The sequence below is a fragment of the Malaclemys terrapin genome, chromosome 9 (assembly GCF_027887155.1).
Source record: "Malaclemys terrapin pileata isolate rMalTer1 chromosome 9, rMalTer1.hap1, whole genome shotgun sequence".
Lineage (NCBI taxonomy): Eukaryota > Metazoa > Chordata > Testudines > Emydidae > Malaclemys > Malaclemys terrapin.
The window spans coordinates 46,974,148-46,999,657 of NC_071513.1; the positions used below are offsets into that span (position 1 = coordinate 46,974,148).

Here is a 25,510-nt window from a genome sequence, read left to right on the forward strand (position 1 = left end):
TGCAGGTTCTTTCTCTAATTTATTCTTCTCTGCATCAGAAGACATTCTGCACTGTTCAGCCACCTAAAGGCGAGATGCAGCAGTCAAACTCTGCACACTTATCTAAAAGAGAGCCTGGCTTCTCCAGGAGCTAGCGGCCACTCCAAAGTCACATGGAATAGACAAGTCTTTAAAAAACCCAAACTTTGAATTATTTCTTACAGCACCATGTGTCAAAATTGTATCAAAATAAAAGCAAGTTTCACCTCTTAACTAATACAAGTCACTCTCTACAATTCAGAGAAAACTGTCCTGTATAAAAAAGGAAAGGAAAAAACCATGAGAGACTGACAGAACAGCTGGTTATTTTGATGAGCTACAACCCATTTCTCTCTCCACATTCCCCCTACCACCTTAATGAGTGTTCAGTTCCAGATCTTCACACCCAAATCTTTCATTAAGGCTTGCTGATTTCTTGCAAAACTTGTGTTTTGGTGTCTTTGAACAGGTGCTCTAAAAACCCCAGTGGACCCAACAACCCTCCTCCCTTCCCTGCCCCTCATGCTCTGGTCCAGTCAATCTAATGATAGTCCAGTGATCTGCTGGGGCTGACCAGCTCCTCTGCCCAACCCTAATAGTAGGCGTCCTCGTAAACGTCCATGCGCAGGCAGTATAGGATGGCTGCACCCAGCATGAAGATAGCGGATCCCCAGCCAAGGCCGTACCCCCAGTTGAACTCGTGGTAGCTCTTCAGCATGCTGCTATCAATGAATTTGATTGGATAGAGAATCAAGGCACACACTTGCAGAACCACTGGAAATGGGGAAAAGACATCTGGTTAAAGTCTAGAAGAGGAAAGAAGTAATGCAGCAAGTTCATGCAGCAGCTGTTAGTGGCTTTATTGGTGGTCTTGGTCACACAGATCTCCCAACCTCCTTCCCATCCAGCTTGTCTCTTGGGCAAAGTACAATCGCCCTCTTTCCCTCTAGTGTGCCTGGCCCAATGTCAACAGTACCAATGCTGTGAACTTCTTCACCACAGTGCCGTCAGCCTAGTAGGATGCCAGCAGCGTAAGCGTCCTCCAAGCTCAGCAGCTATCACTGCTTGCTCTAGCTCACTTGTCATCTCCCTCACAAGAGTGCCCTGCTCCTGACAGTCCAGCATCACAGCACTTCTGCCTCAAGCTCTTTATCTCAGAGCCTTGATGCTGGAACCCACCACCAGCACTTTTCCATTTCTCACTCAGTAAAGCCACAAACAATGCTGGATTCTTTTTCAAGCAGTCTTCCCCCACCTCACTTTCCATTTGGGATAAAATTTAACACTAGTACCATATTAAGGCACTTGCAAGGTCTAGAGCAGAAGTGTACCATGCAGACTTAAGACCATCTCTATTTAGATGAGAGTGTAACTCAGGGCATTTTTTGGTATTGGAAAGTCTTGGTTGGGTTTTCGGCCATGCAACACCAGAACGAGGAGAAGTTGATTCTAAATCCTATTTTATGCACATTCCCAGCCAGATTTTGGAGGAGAACAGGTGGGCTAAACATAGTAATATTGTGCCATTAAAGCAGGTCAAGGCAGTGTCTGTAGTATTCAAAGCCCTTTAAAAAGGAGCCTTAAGAAGAAGTAAGGAGTTCATAATGGACCTCTACCTTAAGTGAATTAAAATACAAAGGATTTTAAAATTCTAATTTGCTCCCTGATGTTTTCTTTTTGCACATCAGTGACTTGCAGGGGTGAACCTGAACAGGCCAGCTTTGCATGATAGTCCTTTTCCTAATCAGTTTACAGCATAAGCACAACCCTGCTGCTGTGTTCGGGTTCACAATACTACAAGGATTTAAATCTCAGTTTCTATGGAACATTTTAGAAAAAGAGATCATTTTTATTCATGGACAATGAAAACTGGGGCCTAAACTAAACTGCCACTTCCCCCTGCCACTGCTCAAACAGTAACATTGTGCTTTTCAGTCCATGTCAGATTTATTTTGCCTAATGTAGAAAAGATTCATGAATCTTGTGGCCGTATCCCTAACAAAATGGTACCATGGTATTCTTCAGTGAAACCCAACACACTAACACACTACAGCTTATCACAGCCACACTGCAGTTTCTGGAGAGCCTGCTAGATAACAGGAGTGCATTGTAAGGAATTTAAACCACAGCTGTTCTTTGCATCCTATGGGGATATGCTATGACTAGCTGTTGGCAGCTGGATAAAGTGTGAACACACCCTGGTGAGGCCCCTATTGGTGAGAAGGAGGCTAAGGGTTGCACCTAAGGTGCATAAATGGGGCAGAATAATGCCACTGATCTTTAATGCCGAGTTGCAGCCCAGAAAGGGATCCAGGGTTCCCATCTTGAGCCAGAGGGCTGCACTTCTATATTAAAGATGGAGCCGGTTCGAGTCACATTTCATAATTCTGCAGATTTTATTTAGTCTGTAGGCTCCAGTTTTTGGAGCAGTCTGATGGCCAAATCCTGCCCTGCCCTGCCCTAGGATTTCAATAGAGTTGCAGGAGACACAAGTCAGGAGACACTTTATCCTTTAAAGTAGCCAAATTTGTATTCTCTTTCTAGAGCAGTGACTTATAGGTACCTGCAACCAAGAGGAGAACAGCAACAACTCTGTAGTACTGCCTGGGAGTGCCTAGGCAGAAGGAAACCAGGGAGGCAAGGAACGACAGCAAGATGATAGTGGCTGCCGTCAGGATTAACACCAGAGTAGCCACTTGCCAGTCTAGAAGAGGAAAGGACACAATTGGGGAAGAGCCCCTCGTTAATGAAGAAACAGCCTCATACTCTCAGGCTGTGACAATAAAACATCCCCACTCTAATCCCACTTTGAGGTCTGGATTTTCCCATAATCTTCAAAAATCCTAATGCCCAGCCACTGGTTTCGCAGTACTTATGATCTACCAAGACGGCACACACATTATAGATTAGACAGCATTAACATTTCAGAAATGAAATTCATGGTGGAGGAGGTTTGGTGATGGTGATGGTGACGGAAGAAAAGTCACAGAAGTTATCCTTAGCTCAAGACCATTTCTGAGCCTGGAAATCTGGCACTAAGTGAAACTGAAGGAGGTCATTGAATGCTCTGCAGCAAAGCAACAGAAGAAGCCTTTGAGGAAAAGTAGAAGGTAGCTACAGACGAGGAAGGACTAAGAAATTATGAGAAAGTTAGAAAATAGGGACACAACTAGGAAAAAGAAGGATTTAAGAAGCTCCTTGATGCTTCATATCCTGGATTTCCAAAAGGAGCAGAAACTAAGTTTTATAGCCCATTGTGGGTTCACCATTTTATGATAGCACCAAAATGATCAGTGTTAAATGCAATTCAGGTAATCAGAGTTAAATGCAATTCTTCTTATGATTCTCGAAAGAGTCACAAGAATTGTAGTGCCTCTCAAAGAGACCATGGACCAAATTCATGGCTCACACAAGCAGGTACAGCAATTCCAGCTACTTCAAATGAATGGCCCTCTGACCCCAGCCTGTCTCTAGATCTGACCTCTGGGTCTAGCGATTTCATCCTGAGCACCTGGTCTGAGTCACATTTTATGTAGCTTTAGTAATCAAGAGATAGAGAGTTAAAAACCCTTCAATCTAGTCCATGTGATTTCTCCCCATAAAGGAGCTGTATGAGGATAATTAAAAAAAAAAATCTTGCCTTTTTCAAACTAGTTACAAACCACTGGGGTTAGAGCTTCCCAATTATACTGTAGAAAGAAAATATAATTTTAGAGACACTGATATCTCAAGGTCAGCCATTAGTATCTCCCTGGTTCCACCATGTCTTGCCTGATATTCAAGGAAACTAGGGAGTTTGCCTTCTTTTTAAAAATGCTACTAGATCAGATCTCAAACACACCAGAGCACATCTGGTACTTTTAGGTGAAACATGAATTTAGACTCCCACCCTGGCCCTTCTGTTCACCGCAGTGCTGGCTCTGCTGCAGAGGAGGGGGCTGCAAAAGGGCCCCTAACTCTCTCTGGAGAATGACTTTCTTTGCTTTGTTACGTTGGGTTCTTTGTTGTTGCAGGTGGTGGTTTTTTTTAGCAGTTTAATAGCAAAGTCTATTGCTCAGACAAAAAATATGTATATACACAGAGAATGTAAAATTCATCCATGCCCCCTCAAAGTCTGGCATCAGAGGATGCTGCCCATCTTTCCCTAGCCATGTCCCATCTCCTCCCGCTCCCTTCTCAGAGCAAAGGATAGAACCCAGGACTCCTGACTCCTATCCCCCCTGCTCTAACCACTAGACCTCGCTCCCTTCTCAGAGATGGTGTTCAAGCCAAATGGCCAGATGACAGCAGAGTACTGGGGACTAATGTGTTTTTCTTCTGTTTCCCTGATGAGAAAAGGACTTTGGACTACATTCTTATCTCAGAGGGGGTGATCTTGAGACATCCTGGTGACATGCAGTCACTGTATATCTGTATGGAATCTGGCAGCTCTTGTCAGTTGTCATAAACATAGAGATAAGGGTAGCATAAAATCCCTCCTGGGCAGCTGTACTGAATCGCTTTACCTGTAAGGGGTTAAGAAGCTCAAATAACCTAGTTCGCACCTGACCAGAAGGATCACTGAGGAAAGAAGATACTTTCAAATCTGGGGGGGGAGGGGGAGATTTTGTTTGTGACTCTCTTTGTTGCTCCCTCTCTGGACAGCGAGATAAACCAAGCAGGGACAACATCTCCTGAATATATACCTGGAATAATCCATTTAAGAATTACAGAAATTGTAAGTAAGGCAAGGAAATGCGTTAGGTTATCTTTTGTTTTAGCTTGTGAATTTTCCCTATGCTAAAGAGGTAGTTTCATTCCTGTTTTGTAACTGTGAAGCTGAGCCAGAGGGAAATCCTCTGTATTTTAAATCTTTTTATTTACCCTGTAAAGTTACCTTCCATCCTGATTTTGCCAGTTTGATTCTTTTACTTTTTCTTTATAAATAAAGTTCTTTTTTTAAGAACCTGATCGATTTTCAGTGTTCTAAAGACAAAGGGTTTGGTCTGTGCTCACATTGCTAACCAGTTGGTTGGTATATTATTCTCAAGCCTCCCCAGGAAAGGGGTGAAGGGGCTTGGGGGATATTTTGGGGGGATAGGGACTCTAAGTGACCCTTTCCTGAATTTTTGTGCAAATCACTTGGTGGTGGCAGCAATACTGTCCAAGGACAAGGAAAGGAATTTGTGCCTTGGGGAAGTTTTTAACCTAAGCTGGTAGAATATAAGCTTAGGGGGTCTTTCATGCAGGTCCCCACAGCTGAACCCAGGGACCTTACTCAGAAGGAAATGGGATCCTGCAACAAGACAGGTTGAAGCTTGTAGAGCAGCAATTAACAAAAAATAAATAATTTCAGAAATACGTTGGCAGGTACATTCTACCCTTCTCAGAACAGGCCTAACTCAAGGTATGAGGCAGCCAAAAGGAAGACTCCATTAGTCAGACTTTGCTAGAGGCCTTCCACCCTCATAGGACTCAAGCAGGATTTGCAAGTCATGCAGTGTGGACGTGCAAACCATGCCTGCTATATTCCTAACTAAGAATAGATACCCATCTGTCTTGGATGGTTCAGACACAACAAATCCTGCATTTTGGCAAGGGGTTGGACTAGATGACCCTTGTGGACCCTTGTCTAACCCTATGATTCTAAACCGGCCATATTAAGCTCTTCACCCTGAATTTGTTGCGTGTGCAAGGATAGAAGAGAGCTTGCTTCTCCAGGGCCAAGAAACAAACCCAGAAATGCTAGGCACTTTTGAGTCACAACAGGCATTTCAACACAGCTATGTCTATCTCGAGACCCTGGGGGGCTAATCCACTTCTGCTCTGCACCTTGCGTTAGGTCAGTGGCTCTCAAACTTTTGAACTGGTGACCCCTTTCACATAGCAAGCCTCTGAGTGTGACCCCCCTTATAAATTAAAAATACTTTTAAATATATTTAACACCATTGTAAATGATGGAGGCAAAGCGGGGTTTGGGGTTGAGGTTGACAGCTTGCGACCCCCCATGTAATAATCTCGTGACCCCCTGAGGGGTCCCGACCCCCAGTTTGAGAACCCCCGCGTTAGGTACACCAGTGCAGAGTGGATGTGAAACTAACATTGACTGTACAATGCTGCCTAATCAGAATGTGGTTTCACTTTTCACTGTGCACTGATGTACCTCACACAGGGTGCAGGACAGCAGCGAGATAGGGACAATAATCCTGAAAGGAAAAGGATGCAGGTTGATGGCAAAAGCTGCCCAAGGAGAGGTGTGGGGAAAGTAAATCCTGTGCTGGGAGTTCATTCTAAGCCAGGCTGCAGCCTGTGTGAAACACAAACAAATGAAGCATCTGGAAATGTTGGGCTTTTATTGCCACAACAAAGGACTTTCCTGAGCTCCTATTAATCAGCAATTACTAGCAGGGCCATGTCCCAAACTCCCTCAGTCCCATGTCAGCATAAGCCAGATGGAGCTGCAAGGACAGAGGAGCCTGGGGGAGGGAAAGGGCTCCTCGCATTACTTGGGGAAGAAACAGCCTGGTTTTGGGAAACTGTACTGCAAAAGCAGGGGGAGGGAAAGAGCCCAATAGCTGATTGTTTACATAAGCAGGACTCCGCCATAGCTCCATAAAAGCTTGTCTGGCCCTTTACCCACCTCCTGCCCCCAGGGAATGCCTACTATTGACCTGCCCTGGTACAGTCCATGGCCCCGCCCTTCCTGCCTGTGGCTCTTCTCCTGGCACTTTCCAAGGGGAAGGGGAGCAGATGGGGGCTCTCCTCCAGCTCAAAATATTGAGCCTCTAAAGCTCACTTCAAAGTTCAGCCCTTGAACATGTAGGCCAGGTCTACATTAGAACTTTTCCTAGTACAGTAGTGTCAGGTGTGATTTTTTTTTTAATTTTTAATTTTTTAATAGTGTTTCTATATTGGCAAAAGCCCTAATGTAGATGCAGTTATTCCAGCATGATTCCATTTGCAGATATAGCTCATTTTGTTTCCCACAACTCTACAATCCTCTTCTGACTCATTGCTGTCCTGGTTTTACCCCTCCTTCCCTTTCCCCAGCTCTGCTACTGCACCTCAGTCCCAAAGCACAGCACCCCTTGCTGTTTGAGGCTGACCTGGGACACCCATTAGCATGGCTGGGAAATGCTAAACACTGTGATTCTGTGATATGGTAGGAGATGGTGATGGCCAAATCACTTTTGACTTCTGGCCACCAAAGATATCCAGATAGGCTAATGCCCAGCCAACCCTACTGTCCTGCCACAGGCCCCAAGAACCTGCTTTTCATGAGGATCCTTTTAAAGTGCCTTGCAATAAACTGGCTGCAGGAAGGCAGCACACACTGCAGTCCCGTGAACTGGATGTCCTATGGGACACATGGTTAGTGCTGTGCCCTTGGCAACTGACTAAATGAACTCTTGGTAGTGATTCTAACATCCTTTGTAAAGCAAGCTGTGGGGGCAGGTGAACTACAGTGACCACACAGAGCAGACCTACAAACAAACACCTTCCTTGCTGTACCTACTGAACACATACTCCTTTGACAATTAGAAGCTGGGCAGCCATTCAGGGTCTGTCTTCACTGCAGTTAACCTGGGCTCTTACTTGAGCATTGCCCTGAACCCCTCTCCAGTCTGACTCCACACACATAAACCTTGGGCATAAGTTTGGTGGTGCTTTCAACCCAGGCTAGCTGGCTCATTTGGGGCTAATGCCCAAATGAGGCTTTCATTCAGGCTGGTGACCCACCCTCTCTACAGGGAGGATGCAGGCTGAGCCACTCTTGTGTTGATAGACCTCCCGGTTCTCCTCCATGTGCCCAGAAGGACAGACAAGGTCTCCTACAATTCACTCCAGGAATCAGAGCAGCTCAGCTTAATGCAGCACACAGAACCCTGGAACTTGGTCCAGGGCTGCCCAGAGGATTCAGGGGGCCTGGGGTCTTTGGCGGCAGGGGGCCCCCGCCGCTAGGGTTACCATATCTAACAAATAAAAAAAGAGGACCCTCCACGGGCCCTGGCCCCGCCCCTTTCCCCACCCCCGCCCCAGCCCCAGCCCTGCCCTAACTCCGCCCCCTCCTCCCTCCCACTCCCGGACATATTCGGCTTTTTGGCAATTCCCCCCGGACGGGGGTTTGAGTGCCGAAAAGCCGGACATGTCCAGGAAAAAGAGGACGTATGGTAACCCTACCCGCTGCCGAATTGCTGCCGAAGACCCGGCACTTTGGCGGGGGGTCTTTCCGCTCCAGGACCCGCCACCGAACTGCTGCCGAAGACCCGGAGCGGAAGAAGCTCCGGGGGCCCGGGCCCGGGAGAGTTTTCCGGGGCCCCCGGAGCGAGTGAAGGATCCCGCTCCAGGGGCCCCGAAAAACTCTTGTGGGGGCTCCTGCGGGGCCTGGGGCAAATTGCCCCACCTGCCTCCCTCCCCGCCCGGCAGCCCTGACTCAGCCTTGGAAGTCCTAGCAACACCTGAGGAGGGCACCAGTGAGGACACTAATTCTGGCATGGCTTTACAGGGTGGCTGCTCATACCTGAGCTAGGCTAAGCTGGATATTCAGACCCAGGTGCCTATCACTTGAGTCTGCAGTGAAGACATATCTATAGAGGTCGAAGCATGAGACCTGTGTCTCATGCCAGAGACGAGTAGGGAATAGGCACAGCTGCAACTTAGTTGGCAGGGTGGGACGAACTCCCCTGCTGCATAGGACCTACTGTGTCTCAGGTAAGGGAATAGCTCAAAGGGGTAGCCTCTCAAAGAATCTGACACTCCTAGGCCTCCTTGTGGATGGCAGTTAAGTCACCCCATGTCAGGACAGGTTCACTGGTCTGGAAGGAGAGCAGCAAGAAAAATAAATCTGAGGGATTCACCACAGACCGAGACGGAGGGAGGCCAGCAGCCTGAAGGGGACTCTGCAAAGTCTGAGCCACACAGACCATCTGGAAAGAGGGAAACCAGAGGTCCTATGGAATATCACCAGGGAAACCAGTTCTGGGTTTCCAGAGGGGCCTATTGAGCCAGTTCTGCCATGAATATCAGGGAGCCCAAAGAGATTGGTGGAATAGGAGATCCAGGATGGATGCAGCAATTTTGGCTCCATTTAATGAGGCCCAGATGTGAGATGGGATGGGCAGCTGTACAATAAGTGTCATGCGCAAGAAAAACAGTCAGTCCTGTCAGGGATGGAAAAGAGGAGTGCCTTGGAAGACGACTACACAAACATCTGAAGATTGTTGTATCCGGCTCAGAAGGTTTGTAAGTAGGGTGACCAGATCACCCAAGTCAAATATCGGGACGCGGGAGGGGGGCGGGAGAGGGGGACGCAGGGGGATGGCGTGACAGGGGGGCGGGGCAAAAAAAAAACAACACCCTTCCTCCACAAGCGCTGGAGGGAGGCCCGGGAGACACAGGGGAAGCGCGGGGCCAGGGTGAGTGAGAGTCCGGCCTGGCCCCGAGCAGGCAGGACTCAGTCGGGCGGTAGGGAGAGTAGAGGGGCGGCCTGCGGGGCCAGGTGGCAGCTGTTCTCCCCCCCTTGGCAGTGGGACTCAGGAGCAGCCGCTGCTGCAGCTCCCACTGCCGCGGGGGGAGGAAGCGGCTGATGGCCAAGCTCAGCGGCTGCGGCTCTGGCGCCCGGGCCTGCTTCGGGGACCCAGCAGCAGGCACACTGCGCACAGCCCAGCCCCTGGCCAGTCGCCTCTGGGCTGCTGCCCAGCTGGTGCTATCCTGCGGTGGCCCCGGAGTGGGGGCAGCAGGCCCCAGCCCCCCTGTCCTACTCAGGTCCCGCAGGGGAATAAACGGGGCTGCCGATGCCTCCTGGGCTCTGGAGCATTTCCTTGTTTGTCCAGTGTCCCGACCACACATCGGTCGGGACGCGGGACAAACAAGGAAATATCAGGACAGTCCCAATAAAATCGGGACGTCTGGTCACCCTATTTGTAAGTTTGGCCACCCCTGCAATATTGTATAGAAGAGACTCATTCCCCGAGTGTAAGACCTGCTGGAGGCAGGGGTAGGAGTGGGTTTTAGCTGGAGTGAGAGCTGTGTGAGGGGAGAGGGTTTCAGTCTGAGCACATCTGGAGTGTAGTAGAGGAGAACTATGGGGGTCACCGCAGGAGTGAAACTGGAGGGAAACAGCTCAGCAATGAAGGAGTGGAGTCTGCATGCTGGGGTTTGTAGTTCCATCAATAAAACTTTGGGCGGGGGTGTGACTTGGTGTGCCGCCTGGGGTAGCCCTCAGAGCCGGCTTTAGGAAGTGCGGGGCCCGATTCGAACAGTTTTGATGGGGCTCCGGCAGGGATGACTGAAAAAAAAAAACACGTAAAAAAACATGTGGGGCTTGTACTCACCGGGCGGCACTCATAGTCTTTGGCAGTTTGTCCTTCACTCGCTCCGGGTCTTTGGTGGCACTGAAGGACCTCCTGCCGAAGTGCTGCCGAAGACCCAGAGCGAGTGAAGGACCCACCGCTGAAGTGCCGCCGAAGACCCGAAGCGCAGCCGGCTGAGTAAAAATTAAAAAGGAGCCTCTAGCCAGGGAAGGGATTCTCGGCCACTTGCCCCCACCCCGGCAGCCCTGCCACTGGGCGCAGGGCCCTCTTAGGCGCGGGGCCCGATTCGGGGGAATTGGTGGAATTCGCCTAAAGCCGGCCCTGCCCCTCACTGAAAATGCCAAGGTCAAGGCAGGATGCAAAAAGGAGAGCAGATTCTCCCAAAACTGGTGGTTAACACTGAAGTTAGACTCACCCCCCAGTCATAAACTGCTCCCGATCCCCCACACTGGTTATCAAGCAGCTAAAAAAAGAAATCACAAAAACAGCCTCCTTATTCCATTCCAGTTCTCTGGCTCCCAATCAGCACCTAGGTCCAATACAGTGAGAAGTTGTTTAAAAACTCTGCTCACTATAAGACATGTTCCCCAAGGGCCAGGCACATTGCCAGGTCAATATTAGGTTGTAACTTACCCAAAATACCAGGCTGATAGCCAGTCCTTTAGTGTCTAAAACTAAAGGTTTATTATAAAGAAAGAACAAGAAGAGAGTTATTAAATGGTAAAGCAATTAAAAACATACAGAGACTTCAAAATCCATATATCAGGTTCTTAGCCGTATTGGTGAGTTTGCTGTCTTGAAAGTCCCTCTGGAACACATCCACAGCTTGGATGGGTCATTCAGTCCTTTTTTTCAGAGCTTCATTTATAGAAAAGTTACTCCAAAGGTAAGAATCATAGAATCATAGAACTGGAAGGAACCTCAAGAGGTCATCTAGTTCAGTCCCCTGCACTCATGGCAGGACTAAGTATTATCTAGACCATCCCTGACAGGTGTTTATCTAACCTGCTCTTAAAAATCTCCAATGATGGAGATTCCACAACCTCCCTAGGCAATTTATTCCAGTGCTTAACCACCCTGACAACCTAAACCTCCCTTGCTGCAATTTAAGCCCATTGCTTCTTGTCCTATCCTCAGAGGTTAAGAACAATTTTTCTCCCTCCTCCTTGTAACAACCTTTTACGTACTTGAAAACTGTTATCATGTCCCCTCTCAATCTTCTCTTCTCCAGACTAAACAAACCCAATTTTTTCAATCTTCCCTCATGGATCATGTTTTCTAGACCTTTAATCATTTTTGTTACTCTTCCCTGGACTTTCTCCAATTTGTCCACATCTTTTCTGAAATGTGGCGCCCAAAACTGGACACAATACTCCAGTTGAGGCCTAATCAGCGTGGAGTAGAGCAGAAGAATTACTTCTCATGTCTTAAAAACAACAAGGAGTCCGGTGGCACCTTAAAGACTAACAGATTTATTTGGGCATAAGCTTTTGTGGGTAAAAAACCTCACTTCTTCATGAGGTTTTTTACCCATGAAAGCTTATGCCCAAATAAATCTGTTAGTCTTTAAGATGCCACCAGACTCCTTGTTGTTTTTGTGGATACAGACTAACACGGCTACCCCCTGATACTTTTCTCATGTCTTAGCCCTGGTCTACACTACGAGTTTAGGTCGAATTTAGCAGTGTTAGATCGATTTAACCCTGCACCCGTCCACACGATGAAGCCATTTTTGTTGACTTAAAGGGCTCTTAAAATTGATTTCTGTACTCCTCCCTGACGAGGGAATTAGCACTGAAATCGACCCTGCTGGGTCGAATTTGGGGTAGTGTGAATGCAATTTGACGGTATTGGCCTCCGGGAACTATCCCAGAGTGCTCCATTGTGACAGCTCTGGACAGCACTCTCAACTCAGATGCACTTGCCAGGTAGACAGGAAAAGGCCCGCGAACTTTTGAATTTCATTTCCTGTTTGGCCAGCATAGCAAGCTGATCAGCACAGGTGACCATGCAGAGCTCATCAGCATAGGTGACCATGGAGTCCCAGAATTGCAAAAGAGCTCCAGCATGGACTGAACGGGAGGTACTGGATCTGATCGCTATATGGGGAGACAAAATCGTGCTATCCGAACTCCATTCCAAAAGACGACATGCCAGAATATTTGAAAAAATCTCTAAGGGCATGAAGGACAGAGGTTATAACAGGGACCCGCAGCAGTGCCGTGTGAAGTTAAGGAGTTCAGGCAAGCCTACCAAAAAACCAAAGAGGCAAACGGCCGTTCCGGGTCAGAGCCCCAGACATGCCGCTTCTATGATGAGCTGCATGCCATTCTACAACTACCCCACCCCTGTGTGTGGACTCCGTCAATGGATTCTCACGCAACAGGGATGTGAATTTTGGGGATGAGGAGGAGGAGGAGGTTGAAGAAACCATTTTCCCCGACAGCCAGGAACTGTTTTTCACCCTGGATAGGGAACCCTCCCAACCCACCCAAGGTGGGCTCCTGGCCTTGAAGGCGGAGAAGGGACCTCTGGTGAGTGTACCTTTGTAAATATAATACATGGTTTAAAAGCAAGCATGTTTAATGATTAATTTGCCCTGAAGACTTGGGATGCATTGGTGGCCAGTACAGCTACTGGAAAAGTCTGTTAATGTGTATGGGGATGGAACGGAAATCCTCCAGGGACATCTCAGTGAAGCTCTCCTGGATGTACTCCCAGGGTCACCTGGTTGAAATAGTGGAATTTTATTAAGGGGACATTCAGAGGTGGCCGTTCCTGCTGGGCTGTTTGTCTGTGGCTGAACAGAAATCATCCCCGCTGTTAGCCACGCGATGCAGGGAGGAGTGAAGCAATCATCCCAGAGAATTGAATGGGGGGGGGGTTAGTTGGGTTTGTGCTGCACGTTAACCCGAAAACTGCAGCCCCTCCTTTTAAATGGCCAACCCATTTTAAATGGCCAACCCAATGGGTGCTTGGTATAGGAAATGAGGGTGCTACAGTTTGAAACCATCCCCACATGTTATGAAGGTTAAAGAAGCCAAAAGACTGGGTTACCATGTTTGCCTGCAAGCTTAATTCTGTTGCCCGCCGGCCCTGTGTGTGTGATCTCTCACACCAAACTGGCAGGCCCTCAATATAAGAGGCAAAATGCGACCTTGTAAAGAAAGCACACATGCTATGTAATGTTAACAGCTTGGTTCACTGTGAAAGAGTCTACCCATTGTTCTCTAAAATGTGTCTTTTTAAATACTACTCTCCCTTTTTTTCCTCCCGCAGCTGCAACTGTTTCAGTGCAACCCCATATCATCGCCGTCCCAGAGGCTAGCGAAGATTAGAAGGCGAAAAAAAACGCACTCGCGATGAAATGTTTTCTGAGCTCATGCAGTCCTCCCACATTGAAGGAGCCCAGCAGAATGCCTGGAGGCAGACACTGTCAGAGTGCAGGAAATCACAAAATGAATGTGAGGACAGGTGGTGGGAGCAAGAGAAGAGATGGCGGGATCAAGATGATCAGTGGCGTCAGCGTGATGAGAGGAGGCAGGAAGCAATGCTTAGGCTACTGGAGAATCAAACTGATATTCTCCAGTGTACTGTTGAGGTGCAGGAAAGGCAGCAGGAGCACAGACCGCCGCTGCAGCCCCTGTGAAACCAACCGCCCTCTTCCCCAAGCTCCATAGCCTCCTCACCCAGACGCCCAAGAATGCGGTGGGGGGCCTCCAGCCACCCAACCACTCCACCCCAGAGGACTGCCCAAGCAACAGAAAGCTGGCATTCAATAAGTTTTGAAATGCAGTATGGCCTTGTCCTTCCCTCCTCCGCCACCCCACCCAGTGCTTCCCTCCTCCCCCACCCCTCCCGGGTTACCTTGGCAGTTATCCCCCCATTTGTGTGACAAATTAATAAAGAATCCATGAATCTGAAACAACAATGACTTTATTGCCTCTGCAAGCGGAGATCAAAGGGGGGAGGGGAGGGCGGTTGGCTTACAGGGAAGTAGAGTGAACCAAGGGGGCGGGTCTTCATCAAGGAGAACAAACAGAAGTTTCACACCGTAGCCTGGCCAGTGATTAAACTGGTTTTCAAAGCTTCTCTGATGCGCAGCGCGCCCTGCTGTGCTCCTCTAACCGCCCTGGTGTCTGGCTGCACGTAATCAGCAGCCAGGCAATTTGCCTCAACCTCCCACCCCGCCATAAATGTCTCCCTCTTACTCTCACAGATATTGTGGAGCACACAGCAAGCAGTAATAACAATGGGAATATTGGTTTCGCTGAAGTCTAACCGAGTCAGTAAACTGTGCCAGCGCACTTTTAAACGTCCAAATGCACATTCTACCACCATTCTGCACTTGTTCAGCCTATAGTTGAACAGCTCCTGACTACTGTCCAGGGTGCCTGTGTACTGCTTCATGAGCCATGGCATTAAGGGATAGGTTGGGTCCCTGTGACGGGGTTGGGACTCACCCCCTGGCGCCTCCTACTGGTTGTCTCAGGAATTAGCTCTGTCCAGTGGAGTGCCCCCTCCTGGTGGTGTCCCGTCCATTGTCTCGCCCTCGGTTGGCATGTGGACCCGCGTCGCTCTCCGGCTTGCGGAGTCCTGTTCCGAACTACTGCCCTCCGGCAGTGCTCCTTAGTCCATCCACACCCCTTCCGGGGGGTGGGGTTAGCAGGAGTCTTTGCACTGGCCTCAGCATCCTGCCACAACCCCCAAGTCTAGCCCCTCTTACGTCAGGGGGCAGGTTGCAGCCTGACTCGGCCACTGCTCCATGGCCCGGTGCAGGACAAGGAGGAAAGGGGGGTACTCAGGCCCGCCCGCTAGTCTGGGTCCCGACCCAGGGACCCTCTAACGGCAGCCTCTTGGCCCTCCTTCTCTCCTCTTGCCTTCAGCCTTCCCTGGGTCACTTCCCCTCTGACCCCATTGCACCCTCTAGACCCTTCTACTCAGGGCCGGCAGTCTGGCAGGTATCAGGCTAAAGGTCCTCTCTGCTTCCCTGAGCCTGCCCAGCTTTCATGGAGGGAGGGAAGAAGGGAGGCCTGATGACATGTACCCAGAACCACCCGTGACAATGGTTTTGCCCCATCAGGCACTGGGAGCTCAACCCAGAATTCCAATGGGCGGCAGAGACTGCGGGAACTGTGGGATAGCTACCCGCAGTGCAATGCTCCTAAAATCGACACTAGCCTCAGTACTGTGGACGCACTCCGCCGACTTAATGCGCTTAGTGGGGACACACGCAATTGACTGTATAAAATCAATTTCTAAAAAATTGACTTCTATAAAATCAACCTAATTTCGTAGTGTAGACATACCCTTAGTTACAGCACTCCTGCTAATACATCCCAGAATGATGTTCGCTTTTTTTCCAACAGCCTTACACGGTTGACTCATATTTAGCTTGTGGTCCACTATGACCCCCAGATCCCTTTCCTCAGTACTTCTTCCTAGGCAGTCATTTCCCATTTTGTATGTGTGTAACTCATTGTACCTTCCTAAATGGAGTACTTTGCATTTGTCCTTATTGTATTTCATCACTACAGACCATTTCTCCAGTTTGTCCAGATTATTTTGAATTTTAATCCTATCTTCCAAAGTACTTGCAACCCCTCCCAGTTTGGTATCATCTGCAAACTTTATAAGTGTACTCTCTGCCATTATCTAAATCATTGATGAAGATATTGAACAGAACCAGACCCTGATCCTGATCCCTGAAGGACCTCACTCATTATGCCCTTCCAGCATGATTGTGAACCACTGATAACTACTCTCTGGGAACAGTTTTCCAACCACCTTACCACTGCTCTACAGCCAGAATGCTTCTGAAATAAATGTAGTCAAACTTTACTAATTATGGGTCACTGAGAATGAAAATGATGCTTAAAATTGTTGATTGGCTCTAGTTTTCAAGATATGCTATTGGGTCCGTATATACGACCCTTGACTTGGGAATGGCAGAGGATAAGTGAGTTATAAAGTTATAAAGGGAAGGGATCTCAATTTAAATCAGAAATTACTAAAATACATCTTTGACTGGATCTATGAATAAATCTATGACTGGGTTTGGACAGAACTTGCTTTTTAGGCAAAACAATGAATGATGCAATCTGAAGTTGGTATTGTGTCATATATGATATGAATTGCATCATGTTATTCCTAGAAGTCATGGATGATGCAATCATAACGAAGCTTACATCACTCTGCTGAACAAATTGCCCTATATCAGCTCTAGAAATCATACAGTGTCGTGCTCTCTTATGTGTCAGTGTTTGATTTTGCAAGGGGACACATTTCTGTTTAGCCAAAGTGAGCAGAGATGCCTCATACTTGTGTGAACAGCGCAGATAACTTCTGCTATGTTTGTGGTGAAGTGACTTTTGCATCACAAAAGTGCAGTATAACCACTATGGTTAAGAAAGCCTATCACCTTTATTTTGGCTGCAAAATTGGAGCTCAGGACAAGAGGTGGGCCCCACACATATGCTGCAACACTTGTGCAACAAATCTTCGCCAGTGGTTGAACAGGAAAAGGAAATCTATGCCTTTTGCAGTGCCAATGATTTGGAGAGAGCCAACAGATCATACCAGCAATTGTTACTTCTGCATGGTGCCTTCAGTTGGGAAAGGTGTGTCAAAGAAGAAAAATGGACTGTGCATTATCCAAACATTCCATCAGCTATATGCCCAGTACCCCACGGAGAAGGACTGCCGGTTCCTGATGCACCAGAATCATTCTCACTTGAGTCAGACGAGGAAGAGGAAGAGGATGAAACTTCTGGTCCTGAACCATCAGTGTCACAGGACCCACATTTTCTCCCATTCTCCTCCTCTGAACCACACCTCATAACACAAGGTGAACTGAATGACCTTGTCAGGGATTTGGAACTACCCAAGAGTAAGGCAGATCTGTTGGGCTCCAGACTACAGCAGTGGAATCTCCTGGCAGGTGATGTTAGGGTTTCCATGTTCCGTGACCGTCAAAAGGATCTTGTCCCATTCTTCTTCATGGAAGGTGATCTTGTAGCCTGCAACAACATCGATGGTGTGATGGCAGCCCTCAACATCGTTCACGATCCAGATGAGTGGAGACTGTTCATTGATTCATCGAAGACGAGTCTTAAAGCTGTTTTACTACATAATGGCAATGTTTTGCCATCAATTCCAGTTGGTCATGCAGTCCATATGAAGGAAACCTATGACAACATGAAGCAACTTTTGAGGTGCATAAACTATGACCAACATCAGTGGCAGCTTTTTGGCGATTTGAAGGTTGTTGCTCTCTTGCTTGGTCTACAGACAGGATACACAAAGTACTGCTGTTTTCTCTGCGAATGGGATAGTCGTGCAAGAGATTCTCACTACAGCAAGAAAGATTGGCCACTCCGACAGTCATTGGAGCCTGGGAGGAAAAGTGTTCAGCATCCACCACTTGTTGAATCAAGGAAGATTTTGTTACCACCCTTACACATCAAGCTGGGTCTGATGAAGAACTTTGTCAAGGCCATTGACAAAACACAAGCAGTTTTCAAGTACCTCGCTGGAAAATTTCCAAGGTTAAGTGAAGCTAAGATAAAGGAAGGTGTCTTTGTTAGTCCATCTTCTTCGAGATGATGCATTTGACCATGCACTGCGTGGCAAGGAAAAGATGGCATGGAAAGCCTTCCAGTTAGTGGCAATAAATTTTCTCGGAAACAAGGCAGACAACTACAAGTTGTTGGTGGAAAATCTCCTCAAGGCATTCAAAAGCCGTGGTTGCAACATGTCACTAAAGATACATTATTTGCACTCTCATCTAGATTTTTTTCCACCGAACTGCGGAGCAGTGAGCGACGAGCACGGCGAGCAATTTCACCAGGACATTGCAACAATGGAGAAACGCTATCAGGGCAAATGGAGCCCATCAATGCTTGCAGACTATTGCTGGACAGTGACAAGAGATGCTCCATTTAATGAATACAAGAGACAAGCCAAGAAGCGCCGAGTAGACACTGAATAGGACTAAACTATGTATATAATAGTTTTTTACCTTTTGTCTCATAATAAATTTTATTTATATAACCCTTTTGCTGATTTTTAAAGTGTTACATAAACAGGACAGGTGAAATATTATCATGTAAAGCAACCATAAACACATGAAAAGACGTAGGTTTACAATTTATGATTAAAACTCTGCTATCTACACAATATACATAGACATAAAATGTAAAAACTTAAATATCTTAGAAACAGTAGCCAATCAGTTGTTTTAATTGTCATATTTGAATTCAGCACATCAAAATACATAATAAATAGCACATTTTATCTCTGAAGCAGACGACTTCTCAAAAATTGTAGACCAGTGATATCAGAGTTGGAAGGGACCTCAGGAGGTCATCTAGTCCAACCCCCTGCTTAAAGCAGGACCAATCCCCAGACAGATTTTTGCCCCCACTCCCTAAATGGCACCCTCAAGGATTGAGCTCACAACCCTGAGTTTAACAGGCCAGTGCTCAAACCACTGAGCTATCCCTCCATCTAGGTTGCATTTCCCTAGTTTGTTTATGAGAAGGTCATGCAAGACAGTATCAAAAGCTTTACTAAAGTCAAGATATAAGAAGCAGGAATGAAGACAAAATGGAGAAGAGGCAGCTGTCTTTCATACCTTTTGCCATGTGCCTTGTACTTCCTTTGTCTTCTGGGGCACCTGGCATTGACCACTGTCGGAAGACAGGATATTGGGCTAGATGGACCTTTGGTCTGACCCAGTATGGCCATTCTTAGGTTCTTATGTCCCAAACACAAGCTTCACAGCACATGGCATGGAAAAGCCTTAGAGTTCTGTCCATAGACATGCCCCTACATGTCTTGCTGAATCATCAGGTGTAGTCCCTGGCTTTTTTCAATGGGTTCAATGTATAGCCGATGTCCCTTGATGGGCCATCAAAAGCAGGCAAGGCAGTGCTGATGCCAAGCTGTCTGGGGGTGTCACCCAGAATCACAGCACAAGTGTTGAAATACAGATATACCATACATATCAATAACTCACAATACAAAGGTGATACAAACTTATAAACAAGATAATCATACTAGGCAAATCATAACATTTTCACAGATACCTTAGATGGCATATCTGGTCAGATTCCTTGCAATTTTATAATACTGGTATCAACAATATCATAAAGTGTCTCCCAGATTCCATACAGTGTCACAGGGGGGCTATTCACAGACCTGCATTCAGGAGTTGGGCAACACTCAAGATCTCAGACACCTCTGACATTTGCAGCAGTCTGATAGTTCAGCCACAAGGGCAGCCAACTGCTTCTCTGCTATTGTTTAAGAGTCCATCAAACAACTTGCTTCTGCTTTGAATCTGACATCTTCCAAATTCTCAGCTTGTGTTTCATAGAGGGAGAGGTCCAAAGAATGTTTGGATCCAGCTTTATTGGCCAGCGGACCAAACTGTCCCATCTCCAGAGCAGCCAAGTCAATTAAGGGAGCAGTGAGTCAGCCACCAGCTGAAATCCATTCCCAGTGTACCCCCTGGCACAACCAACCCTAACAGTTCCACCTTTAGGAGAGTCGGCTGCAGTTTTCAGCTGTCCATAACTCCCAGATAAAAGCCAGTACTGTGCATTTCTCTAATGGCTTGAAAGATCCCCAAGCACTTTACAAGCTATAAGAATAAAGGATTGCTTCACCCCAAACTGAAATGCAGCCACCTCAGGTGGAGAAGCTGAGTGGCATTACTTTGTTTAGGACAGGAAGTGAACTTTATAGCCAATTAAATTCCCTCTGCAGTTTTTCAGCAGACAGTGCAGTTACCTAAACTGGAATTTGTCCAGAACACTGGGGTTCATTCCCCTGCTCTTACAAGAACTGTGATGGGATCTTTAATAGCCACAAGGTGCTTCAGCACCTCAGCTTCAAGTCTAACTCAGAAAACGATCTCCCAGGATCTGAGCAGCCATTGGAGCACCTGTTCTGAACAGAATCAGAGGGAGGTCTACCTTCTAGAAAGTACCAACTCCTACCCCAGCTCTAAAGCCTTTATAGGAGGGCCTGTCTGAAATTCAGGAGACTTTACTAGATGATGTTGAAAAACTGGAGGAGGATGCAGAGAGCCACAAAAGTGAACATGGCTTACAATGAAGGACTGAGCTCACTCTGTTCATGTTATGATTATGAAGGATGAAATTGAGATTGACTTGATTACAGCCTAAGTACCTTCAGGAAGAGAAGACGCTGGGTCCTACTGGCACTGTCATCTCCCAAAGACAGAACAAGAACCCATGGCTGGAAGCTGACGCCAGACAAATTCAAATTAAAATGAAGGCACAAGTTTTTAACAGTGAAGGTAATTAACTTTGGGAACAACCTCCCAAGGGAACTACTGGTGGATGCTCCATGTCTTGGAGTTTTCAAATCCAGACTGATGTGTTTGGCTAAAGCATCTTCCAGAAAGACAAGTTAATAGGTTTAATAAAAAGGTAACTGGTGGAGTTTAATGGCCTGTGCTGTACAGGTCAGACTAGATCTAATGCTCTCATCTGGCCTTAAACTCTACAGTGCTCTAGACATGAAAGTCAAGCAAGTCCATGAAAAGAGAATGAGCCTTAATACAGTGAAACTTCTGTATTGTTAAGAGTCTGAATTCAACCCACAAGAGCAAATAAGTGGAGAGAAAGGACTGTGAATATGGGCCAGCTACTGCTGCCCAGAAAATCCAGATGGCCGAGCACTAGTTGAATGAACACAGCTGAATGAAGTACCAGTGGGCAGCCCCAGAGAAGTTACTCAATTCCCAGGCTCTGACATGGTTTGGAGTCAGACCCATAAAGTCACCTGTTCACACCCACTGCTGTCCTGTCTGGGAGGAGCAGCAGCTGCCCAGTTGCTTTGTGGGAGACTGAGGCAGTCAGTCAGCTGAAGGGCTTGGTATAAATCTCAGGGGTAAGCTTGGAAGAGAGGAGGTAGCATAATGAATGGCGCACATCTGCTCCCCCCTCCCTTTGATAGTACAGCCTCCTTCCCCGAAAGAAACAAATGAACACACTTTCCTCCAACCCCCTTCTCCATTTCAGCCCCTCCCCAATTTTCCTGGCTGAGTTGCTGCTGACAAAGAGCAAAAGAAAAGAGGTTACAGTGTGAGCTCCCCTTCTGCTTCCCCCTTTCATTGCTTCAGTGCCACAATTCCTGTCCGATTGTTTCCCCTCTCCAAGAAAACAGACCCCAGCGTGGGGAACACAGAAGCTTCCCCCTCCCCTGCCATTCTCCCTCCCTTATACAGCCCAGCTGTTCATGTTAGAGAGCAAAACTAGAATTTCACTATGAAGCTGTAAATACATCTAAGCAGCTGATCGTCTTCACCCAAGATCATAAAGGAAGGGAAAGTTAATAGCCTGGCTTGCTCTCCACAAGAAGGGGAAAAGAGCTCATATACAAGCACCTAGATTGGAGCCGACATCCCCCTGTGTGGGCAGATTACAGGACTATGAACTCTCCTGAATTCTGTGCTTGTTCAGAGGTAAGGATGCCTTCTTAGACTTTAAGGCCAGCAAGGACCATTATAATCTGACCTCCTGCCCTGCACAGGCCAGGGTATTTCATGCAGTGATTTCTGTACCAAGCCCATAGTGTCAATACATCCTGCAAAGCTGTGCTGAAGTGAGTCACCCTAGTCACTCACTCAGCAGCAGCCATCTTCCCCCTTTCACTCACTCCCTGCCATTTGAAGCAGGAGAGCAGCAACAGGAATAGCAGGGAGTTCCCAAGGCAACTTGCAATGGAGCTTTGGGGATGCAGCCCATCTTCTCTGGATACAGCAAGAGAAAGCCAGGCTCCAAACCCCTGGAGCTCTGACTGTGACCCCAACCCTGCTCAGGAGACTTATTTTAAACCAGGCTGGTTGGCCCAGCAGAGCCATGTGCTGATGGAGAGGATCTGGGAGACAAGGAAGTTGAGACAGAATGCACTAGTACACATTACTACATATATTGAGACCTCAGCTATGCTCCCTGCCTGCCTGCCCCATCAACCACAACTTGACCTCATTTATGCTTACTTCATTTGCAGGAGGCTGGGACCCCTGAGAATCAGGGTAACGAGCAGAGGGACCCCTGAGAATCAGGGTAACGAGCAGAGGAAACCGAGATGAGACATTTTTAGCGGCTGGACAATGATCCCTGCATGTCATTTGAAGGCCAGTTTTGATTTCCTCCCCCCAGAAGTAACAGCTCCATAAAATATTCAACTAGAGACCTCAAGATAACCAAGACCTATCATGGCTGTAAACAGAGAGGTGTGCAGACACCAGAGAATGGAGTTTGCCGCCACCTCATCTCTGTTATCCTGTCTTGCTTTGGGTTGAGATGGCTCATGCTGTGAACATCTGTTTACACCTCCAACATATGAATTCCTATCATGAAAGATCAGTGTGGTCCATTTAATCTGTCTGGTCATGCCAGTGCCAGATTCTTCAGAAGAAGGCATCATACACCTGCTGTCCCATAGGGGTCGTTTCTTCCTGACTCCATCTGATCAGCTTCTGCCCTGAAGCATGAGGATTGAGAGCCCTTGTCATTTTATCCCAGCTAGTGTCACTGTAGTGAATTCTACTCTTTGTCAGATAAACATGCAGGGCTTGATACTCCACTGGGTTTTCAAAATGGATGTAAAATGCCAGCAAATCAGAATTTTCCACTCTGTGTTTTACATCCACATTGCACAGATCTCAGTGACAACAAAAGGTGAAAAGCCAGTGGAGAACCAGGCCTGCAATCTGTTTAAAGGGACATTTTCAATTTAATGAAACTTACAAGACAGACTAATGATCACTGTAACCAAAAGATTTGCAAAATATTTCTCTATTGTTACTTTGTGTTTTCCAGTTTCTTCAGAGGAAACAGATTCCCCTGTTTGCATAGGTCTTTTACACAGCTACAATGCATCCTCCTGAATGGACCATCCATTCTACTCAACACTGAGATGGCAAATGCTGGGTTACACTTTCTCTCCCAGGGCACTGCCTCAGTGCCAAGTTATAGGATGGGCTGGGCCAGGAGCCCAATAAAACTCTGCTGGTACTAGTCAGTAACATTTCTCCAGTGAGCCAATGGCAGCCCCATTTGGCCTGGAGTTACCAGTGCAACCTCCTTGTAAAGTACATGTGCTGTTCTCCCCTGCATTGGATGCCCTACGCTAGGTGCAGTTGCATATGGCCAGCACAGCTTCAGGAGTTTTCCATGATGAAGCTCCCACCAAGATATATGCCCCGCTGGGTGGGGGAGTCCCATCAGAGAGGGCACTGCACTCTCAAGATGCATTATTTCATTGCCCAAAACCTTGACAGCCAATAAGTAGATTCCAGGTGCTTTGACTTCAGCTTCTTCAGGCCAAGGAGCCACCCTCAAATTGGATTCAGGCTTCTCACTTAATCAGTAGAGCCCAAAGCACTTCATTATCCCCATTTTGCAGCTGGGGAAACTGAGGCACTGAGCAGTAAGTGACTTATCTAAGGTCACCCAGCAGGTCAGTGACAGAACTGGGAACAGAACCTAGGTCTCCCAAGTCCCAGTGCTCTATCCACTAGACCATACTGCCTTTTACAACTTTAAGTTGAGGGGAGGGAGGTTTGACCTTCTCATGAATTACTCTACTCCCTCCCCGGAACCTCCCATCCCTAATTACCCCCTTCCTCTAACACTGGCCTATCTGCCAAGAACCCCATCGTCTCCTCAGGCATCACATGATCACCAAAGGCAACCCCCTTTACATCATCCCCTTCTCCCAGCCACCCACAGTCTCCTTCTATGCTTCTTCTCCCTGACAGGTGACGCATGCATTCCCCGCTCTCCCTCTGTGCAGGACCCAAGGCTCAGGGACAATCTCTGGGCCCCCTTTATGCCTCCGCACTCCAGGATTCATGGTGCTGCCATCAGTTCGCAGTGACGATATCCAGAGTGCTCCTGAAAGCAGGGCGTTTACACGGTTCCAGCTCCGAATGACGTAGCCCACAAGCGTACAGCCCACCAGCAGATTAACGAAGCTCATGTTCGCTCTGGCTGGTGCCACAGGAGGCTGGCGCAGCATCTTAGGTCTGGTCTATACTACCCGCCTGAATCGGCAGGTAGAAATCGACCTCTCGGGGATCGATTTATCGCGTCCCATTGGGACGCGACAATCGATCCCCAAATCGGCGCTCTAACTCCACCAGCGGAGGTGGTAGTAAGAGCCGCCGACAAAAAGCGGCAGAAGTCGATTTTTCCGCCGTCCTCACAACGGGGTAAGTCGGCTGCAATACGTCGAATTCAGCTACGCTATTCACGTAGCTGAATTTGCGTATCTTAAATCGACTCCCCGCTGTAGTGTAGATGTACCCTACAGACACGCTGTCAGTGCCACTCAAGCCCGTTTACACAGCTGCTGCGAATCTCTGAATCCAGCTCCCCCTCCACCCCTACCTCTTCAGGCCAGTCTCAAAGCCGGAGCCAGGCTAGTTTACTCTGGGGACGCACCTCCTGCCCCCTCCCCTTCCCGGGGCTTTAGCGCCTAGAGGTGGCCACAGCAGCCAGCCCCGCCGCCCTCAGCCCCAGTATAACCATTGCACACCGGGGCGAGGCTCACCCCGCGGACAGCTCTCCCCCGGCGCACAGCCAGGCAGGGAGATGCAGGCGGTCCCCGGACATGCCCCCCGCCCCAGCCAGCGCCGAATCGGGGCAGCCGGACGGCCCAGCTCTACCTGTCCTCAAGGTGATGAGGCAGTGCAACACGTCCGGGGCCCGTTTACACGCCTCCCACAGCGACAGCGAGCCACGCTCCGAAGTGACCCAGGCGGGGCTCAATAGGGCCACCACGTCCAGCGCCAGGGCGACCAGCAGGCAGACGAGGGCGATTAGCTTGAAGGGCCGGAGGACGCGAACCTCGCCCGTGGCCATGCTGCCCCCGGGGATCAGGGGTCCGCGCTGCGCCCCGGCCCCGCACCAGGGACCGGCCGGGAGCTGGGCAGTCCCGAAGCGCACAGCCCAGCCCCGTGCCCCGTGCTCCGTTACTGGGGCATGCCAAGGCCCTCGGGGTCCTAGAGCCGCCCTCACACAGCCCGCCCCTTCGCCTGGGGGCCTCCTCCTCTCCGCAGCTGCTATTTCCACCGCGTCCCCCACCCGCGTTGTCTCGTTCAGTGTAACCCCCACCCCCACCCACACGTGTTGTGTCTCCTCCTATACTTAGATTAG

The 25,510-nt window shown here is 48.3% G+C and overlaps 1 protein-coding gene across 1 annotated transcript; it reads right to left on the reverse strand.

Annotated features, from left to right (window-relative positions):
* Positions 1-25,313, reverse strand: LOC128843791 (transmembrane protein 47-like). Its single transcript, XM_054040900.1, has 3 exons — positions 25,021-25,313; positions 2,582-2,722; positions 1-792 (listed from the first exon to the last, which is right to left on the reverse strand). Exons 1-3 carry the CDS (start codon positions 25,214-25,216, stop codon positions 611-613), a joined length of 519 nt encoding a protein of 172 aa, XP_053896875.1. The 5' UTR covers positions 25,217-25,313; the 3' UTR covers positions 1-610.
* Positions 25,314-25,510: the final 197 nt, after the last annotated feature.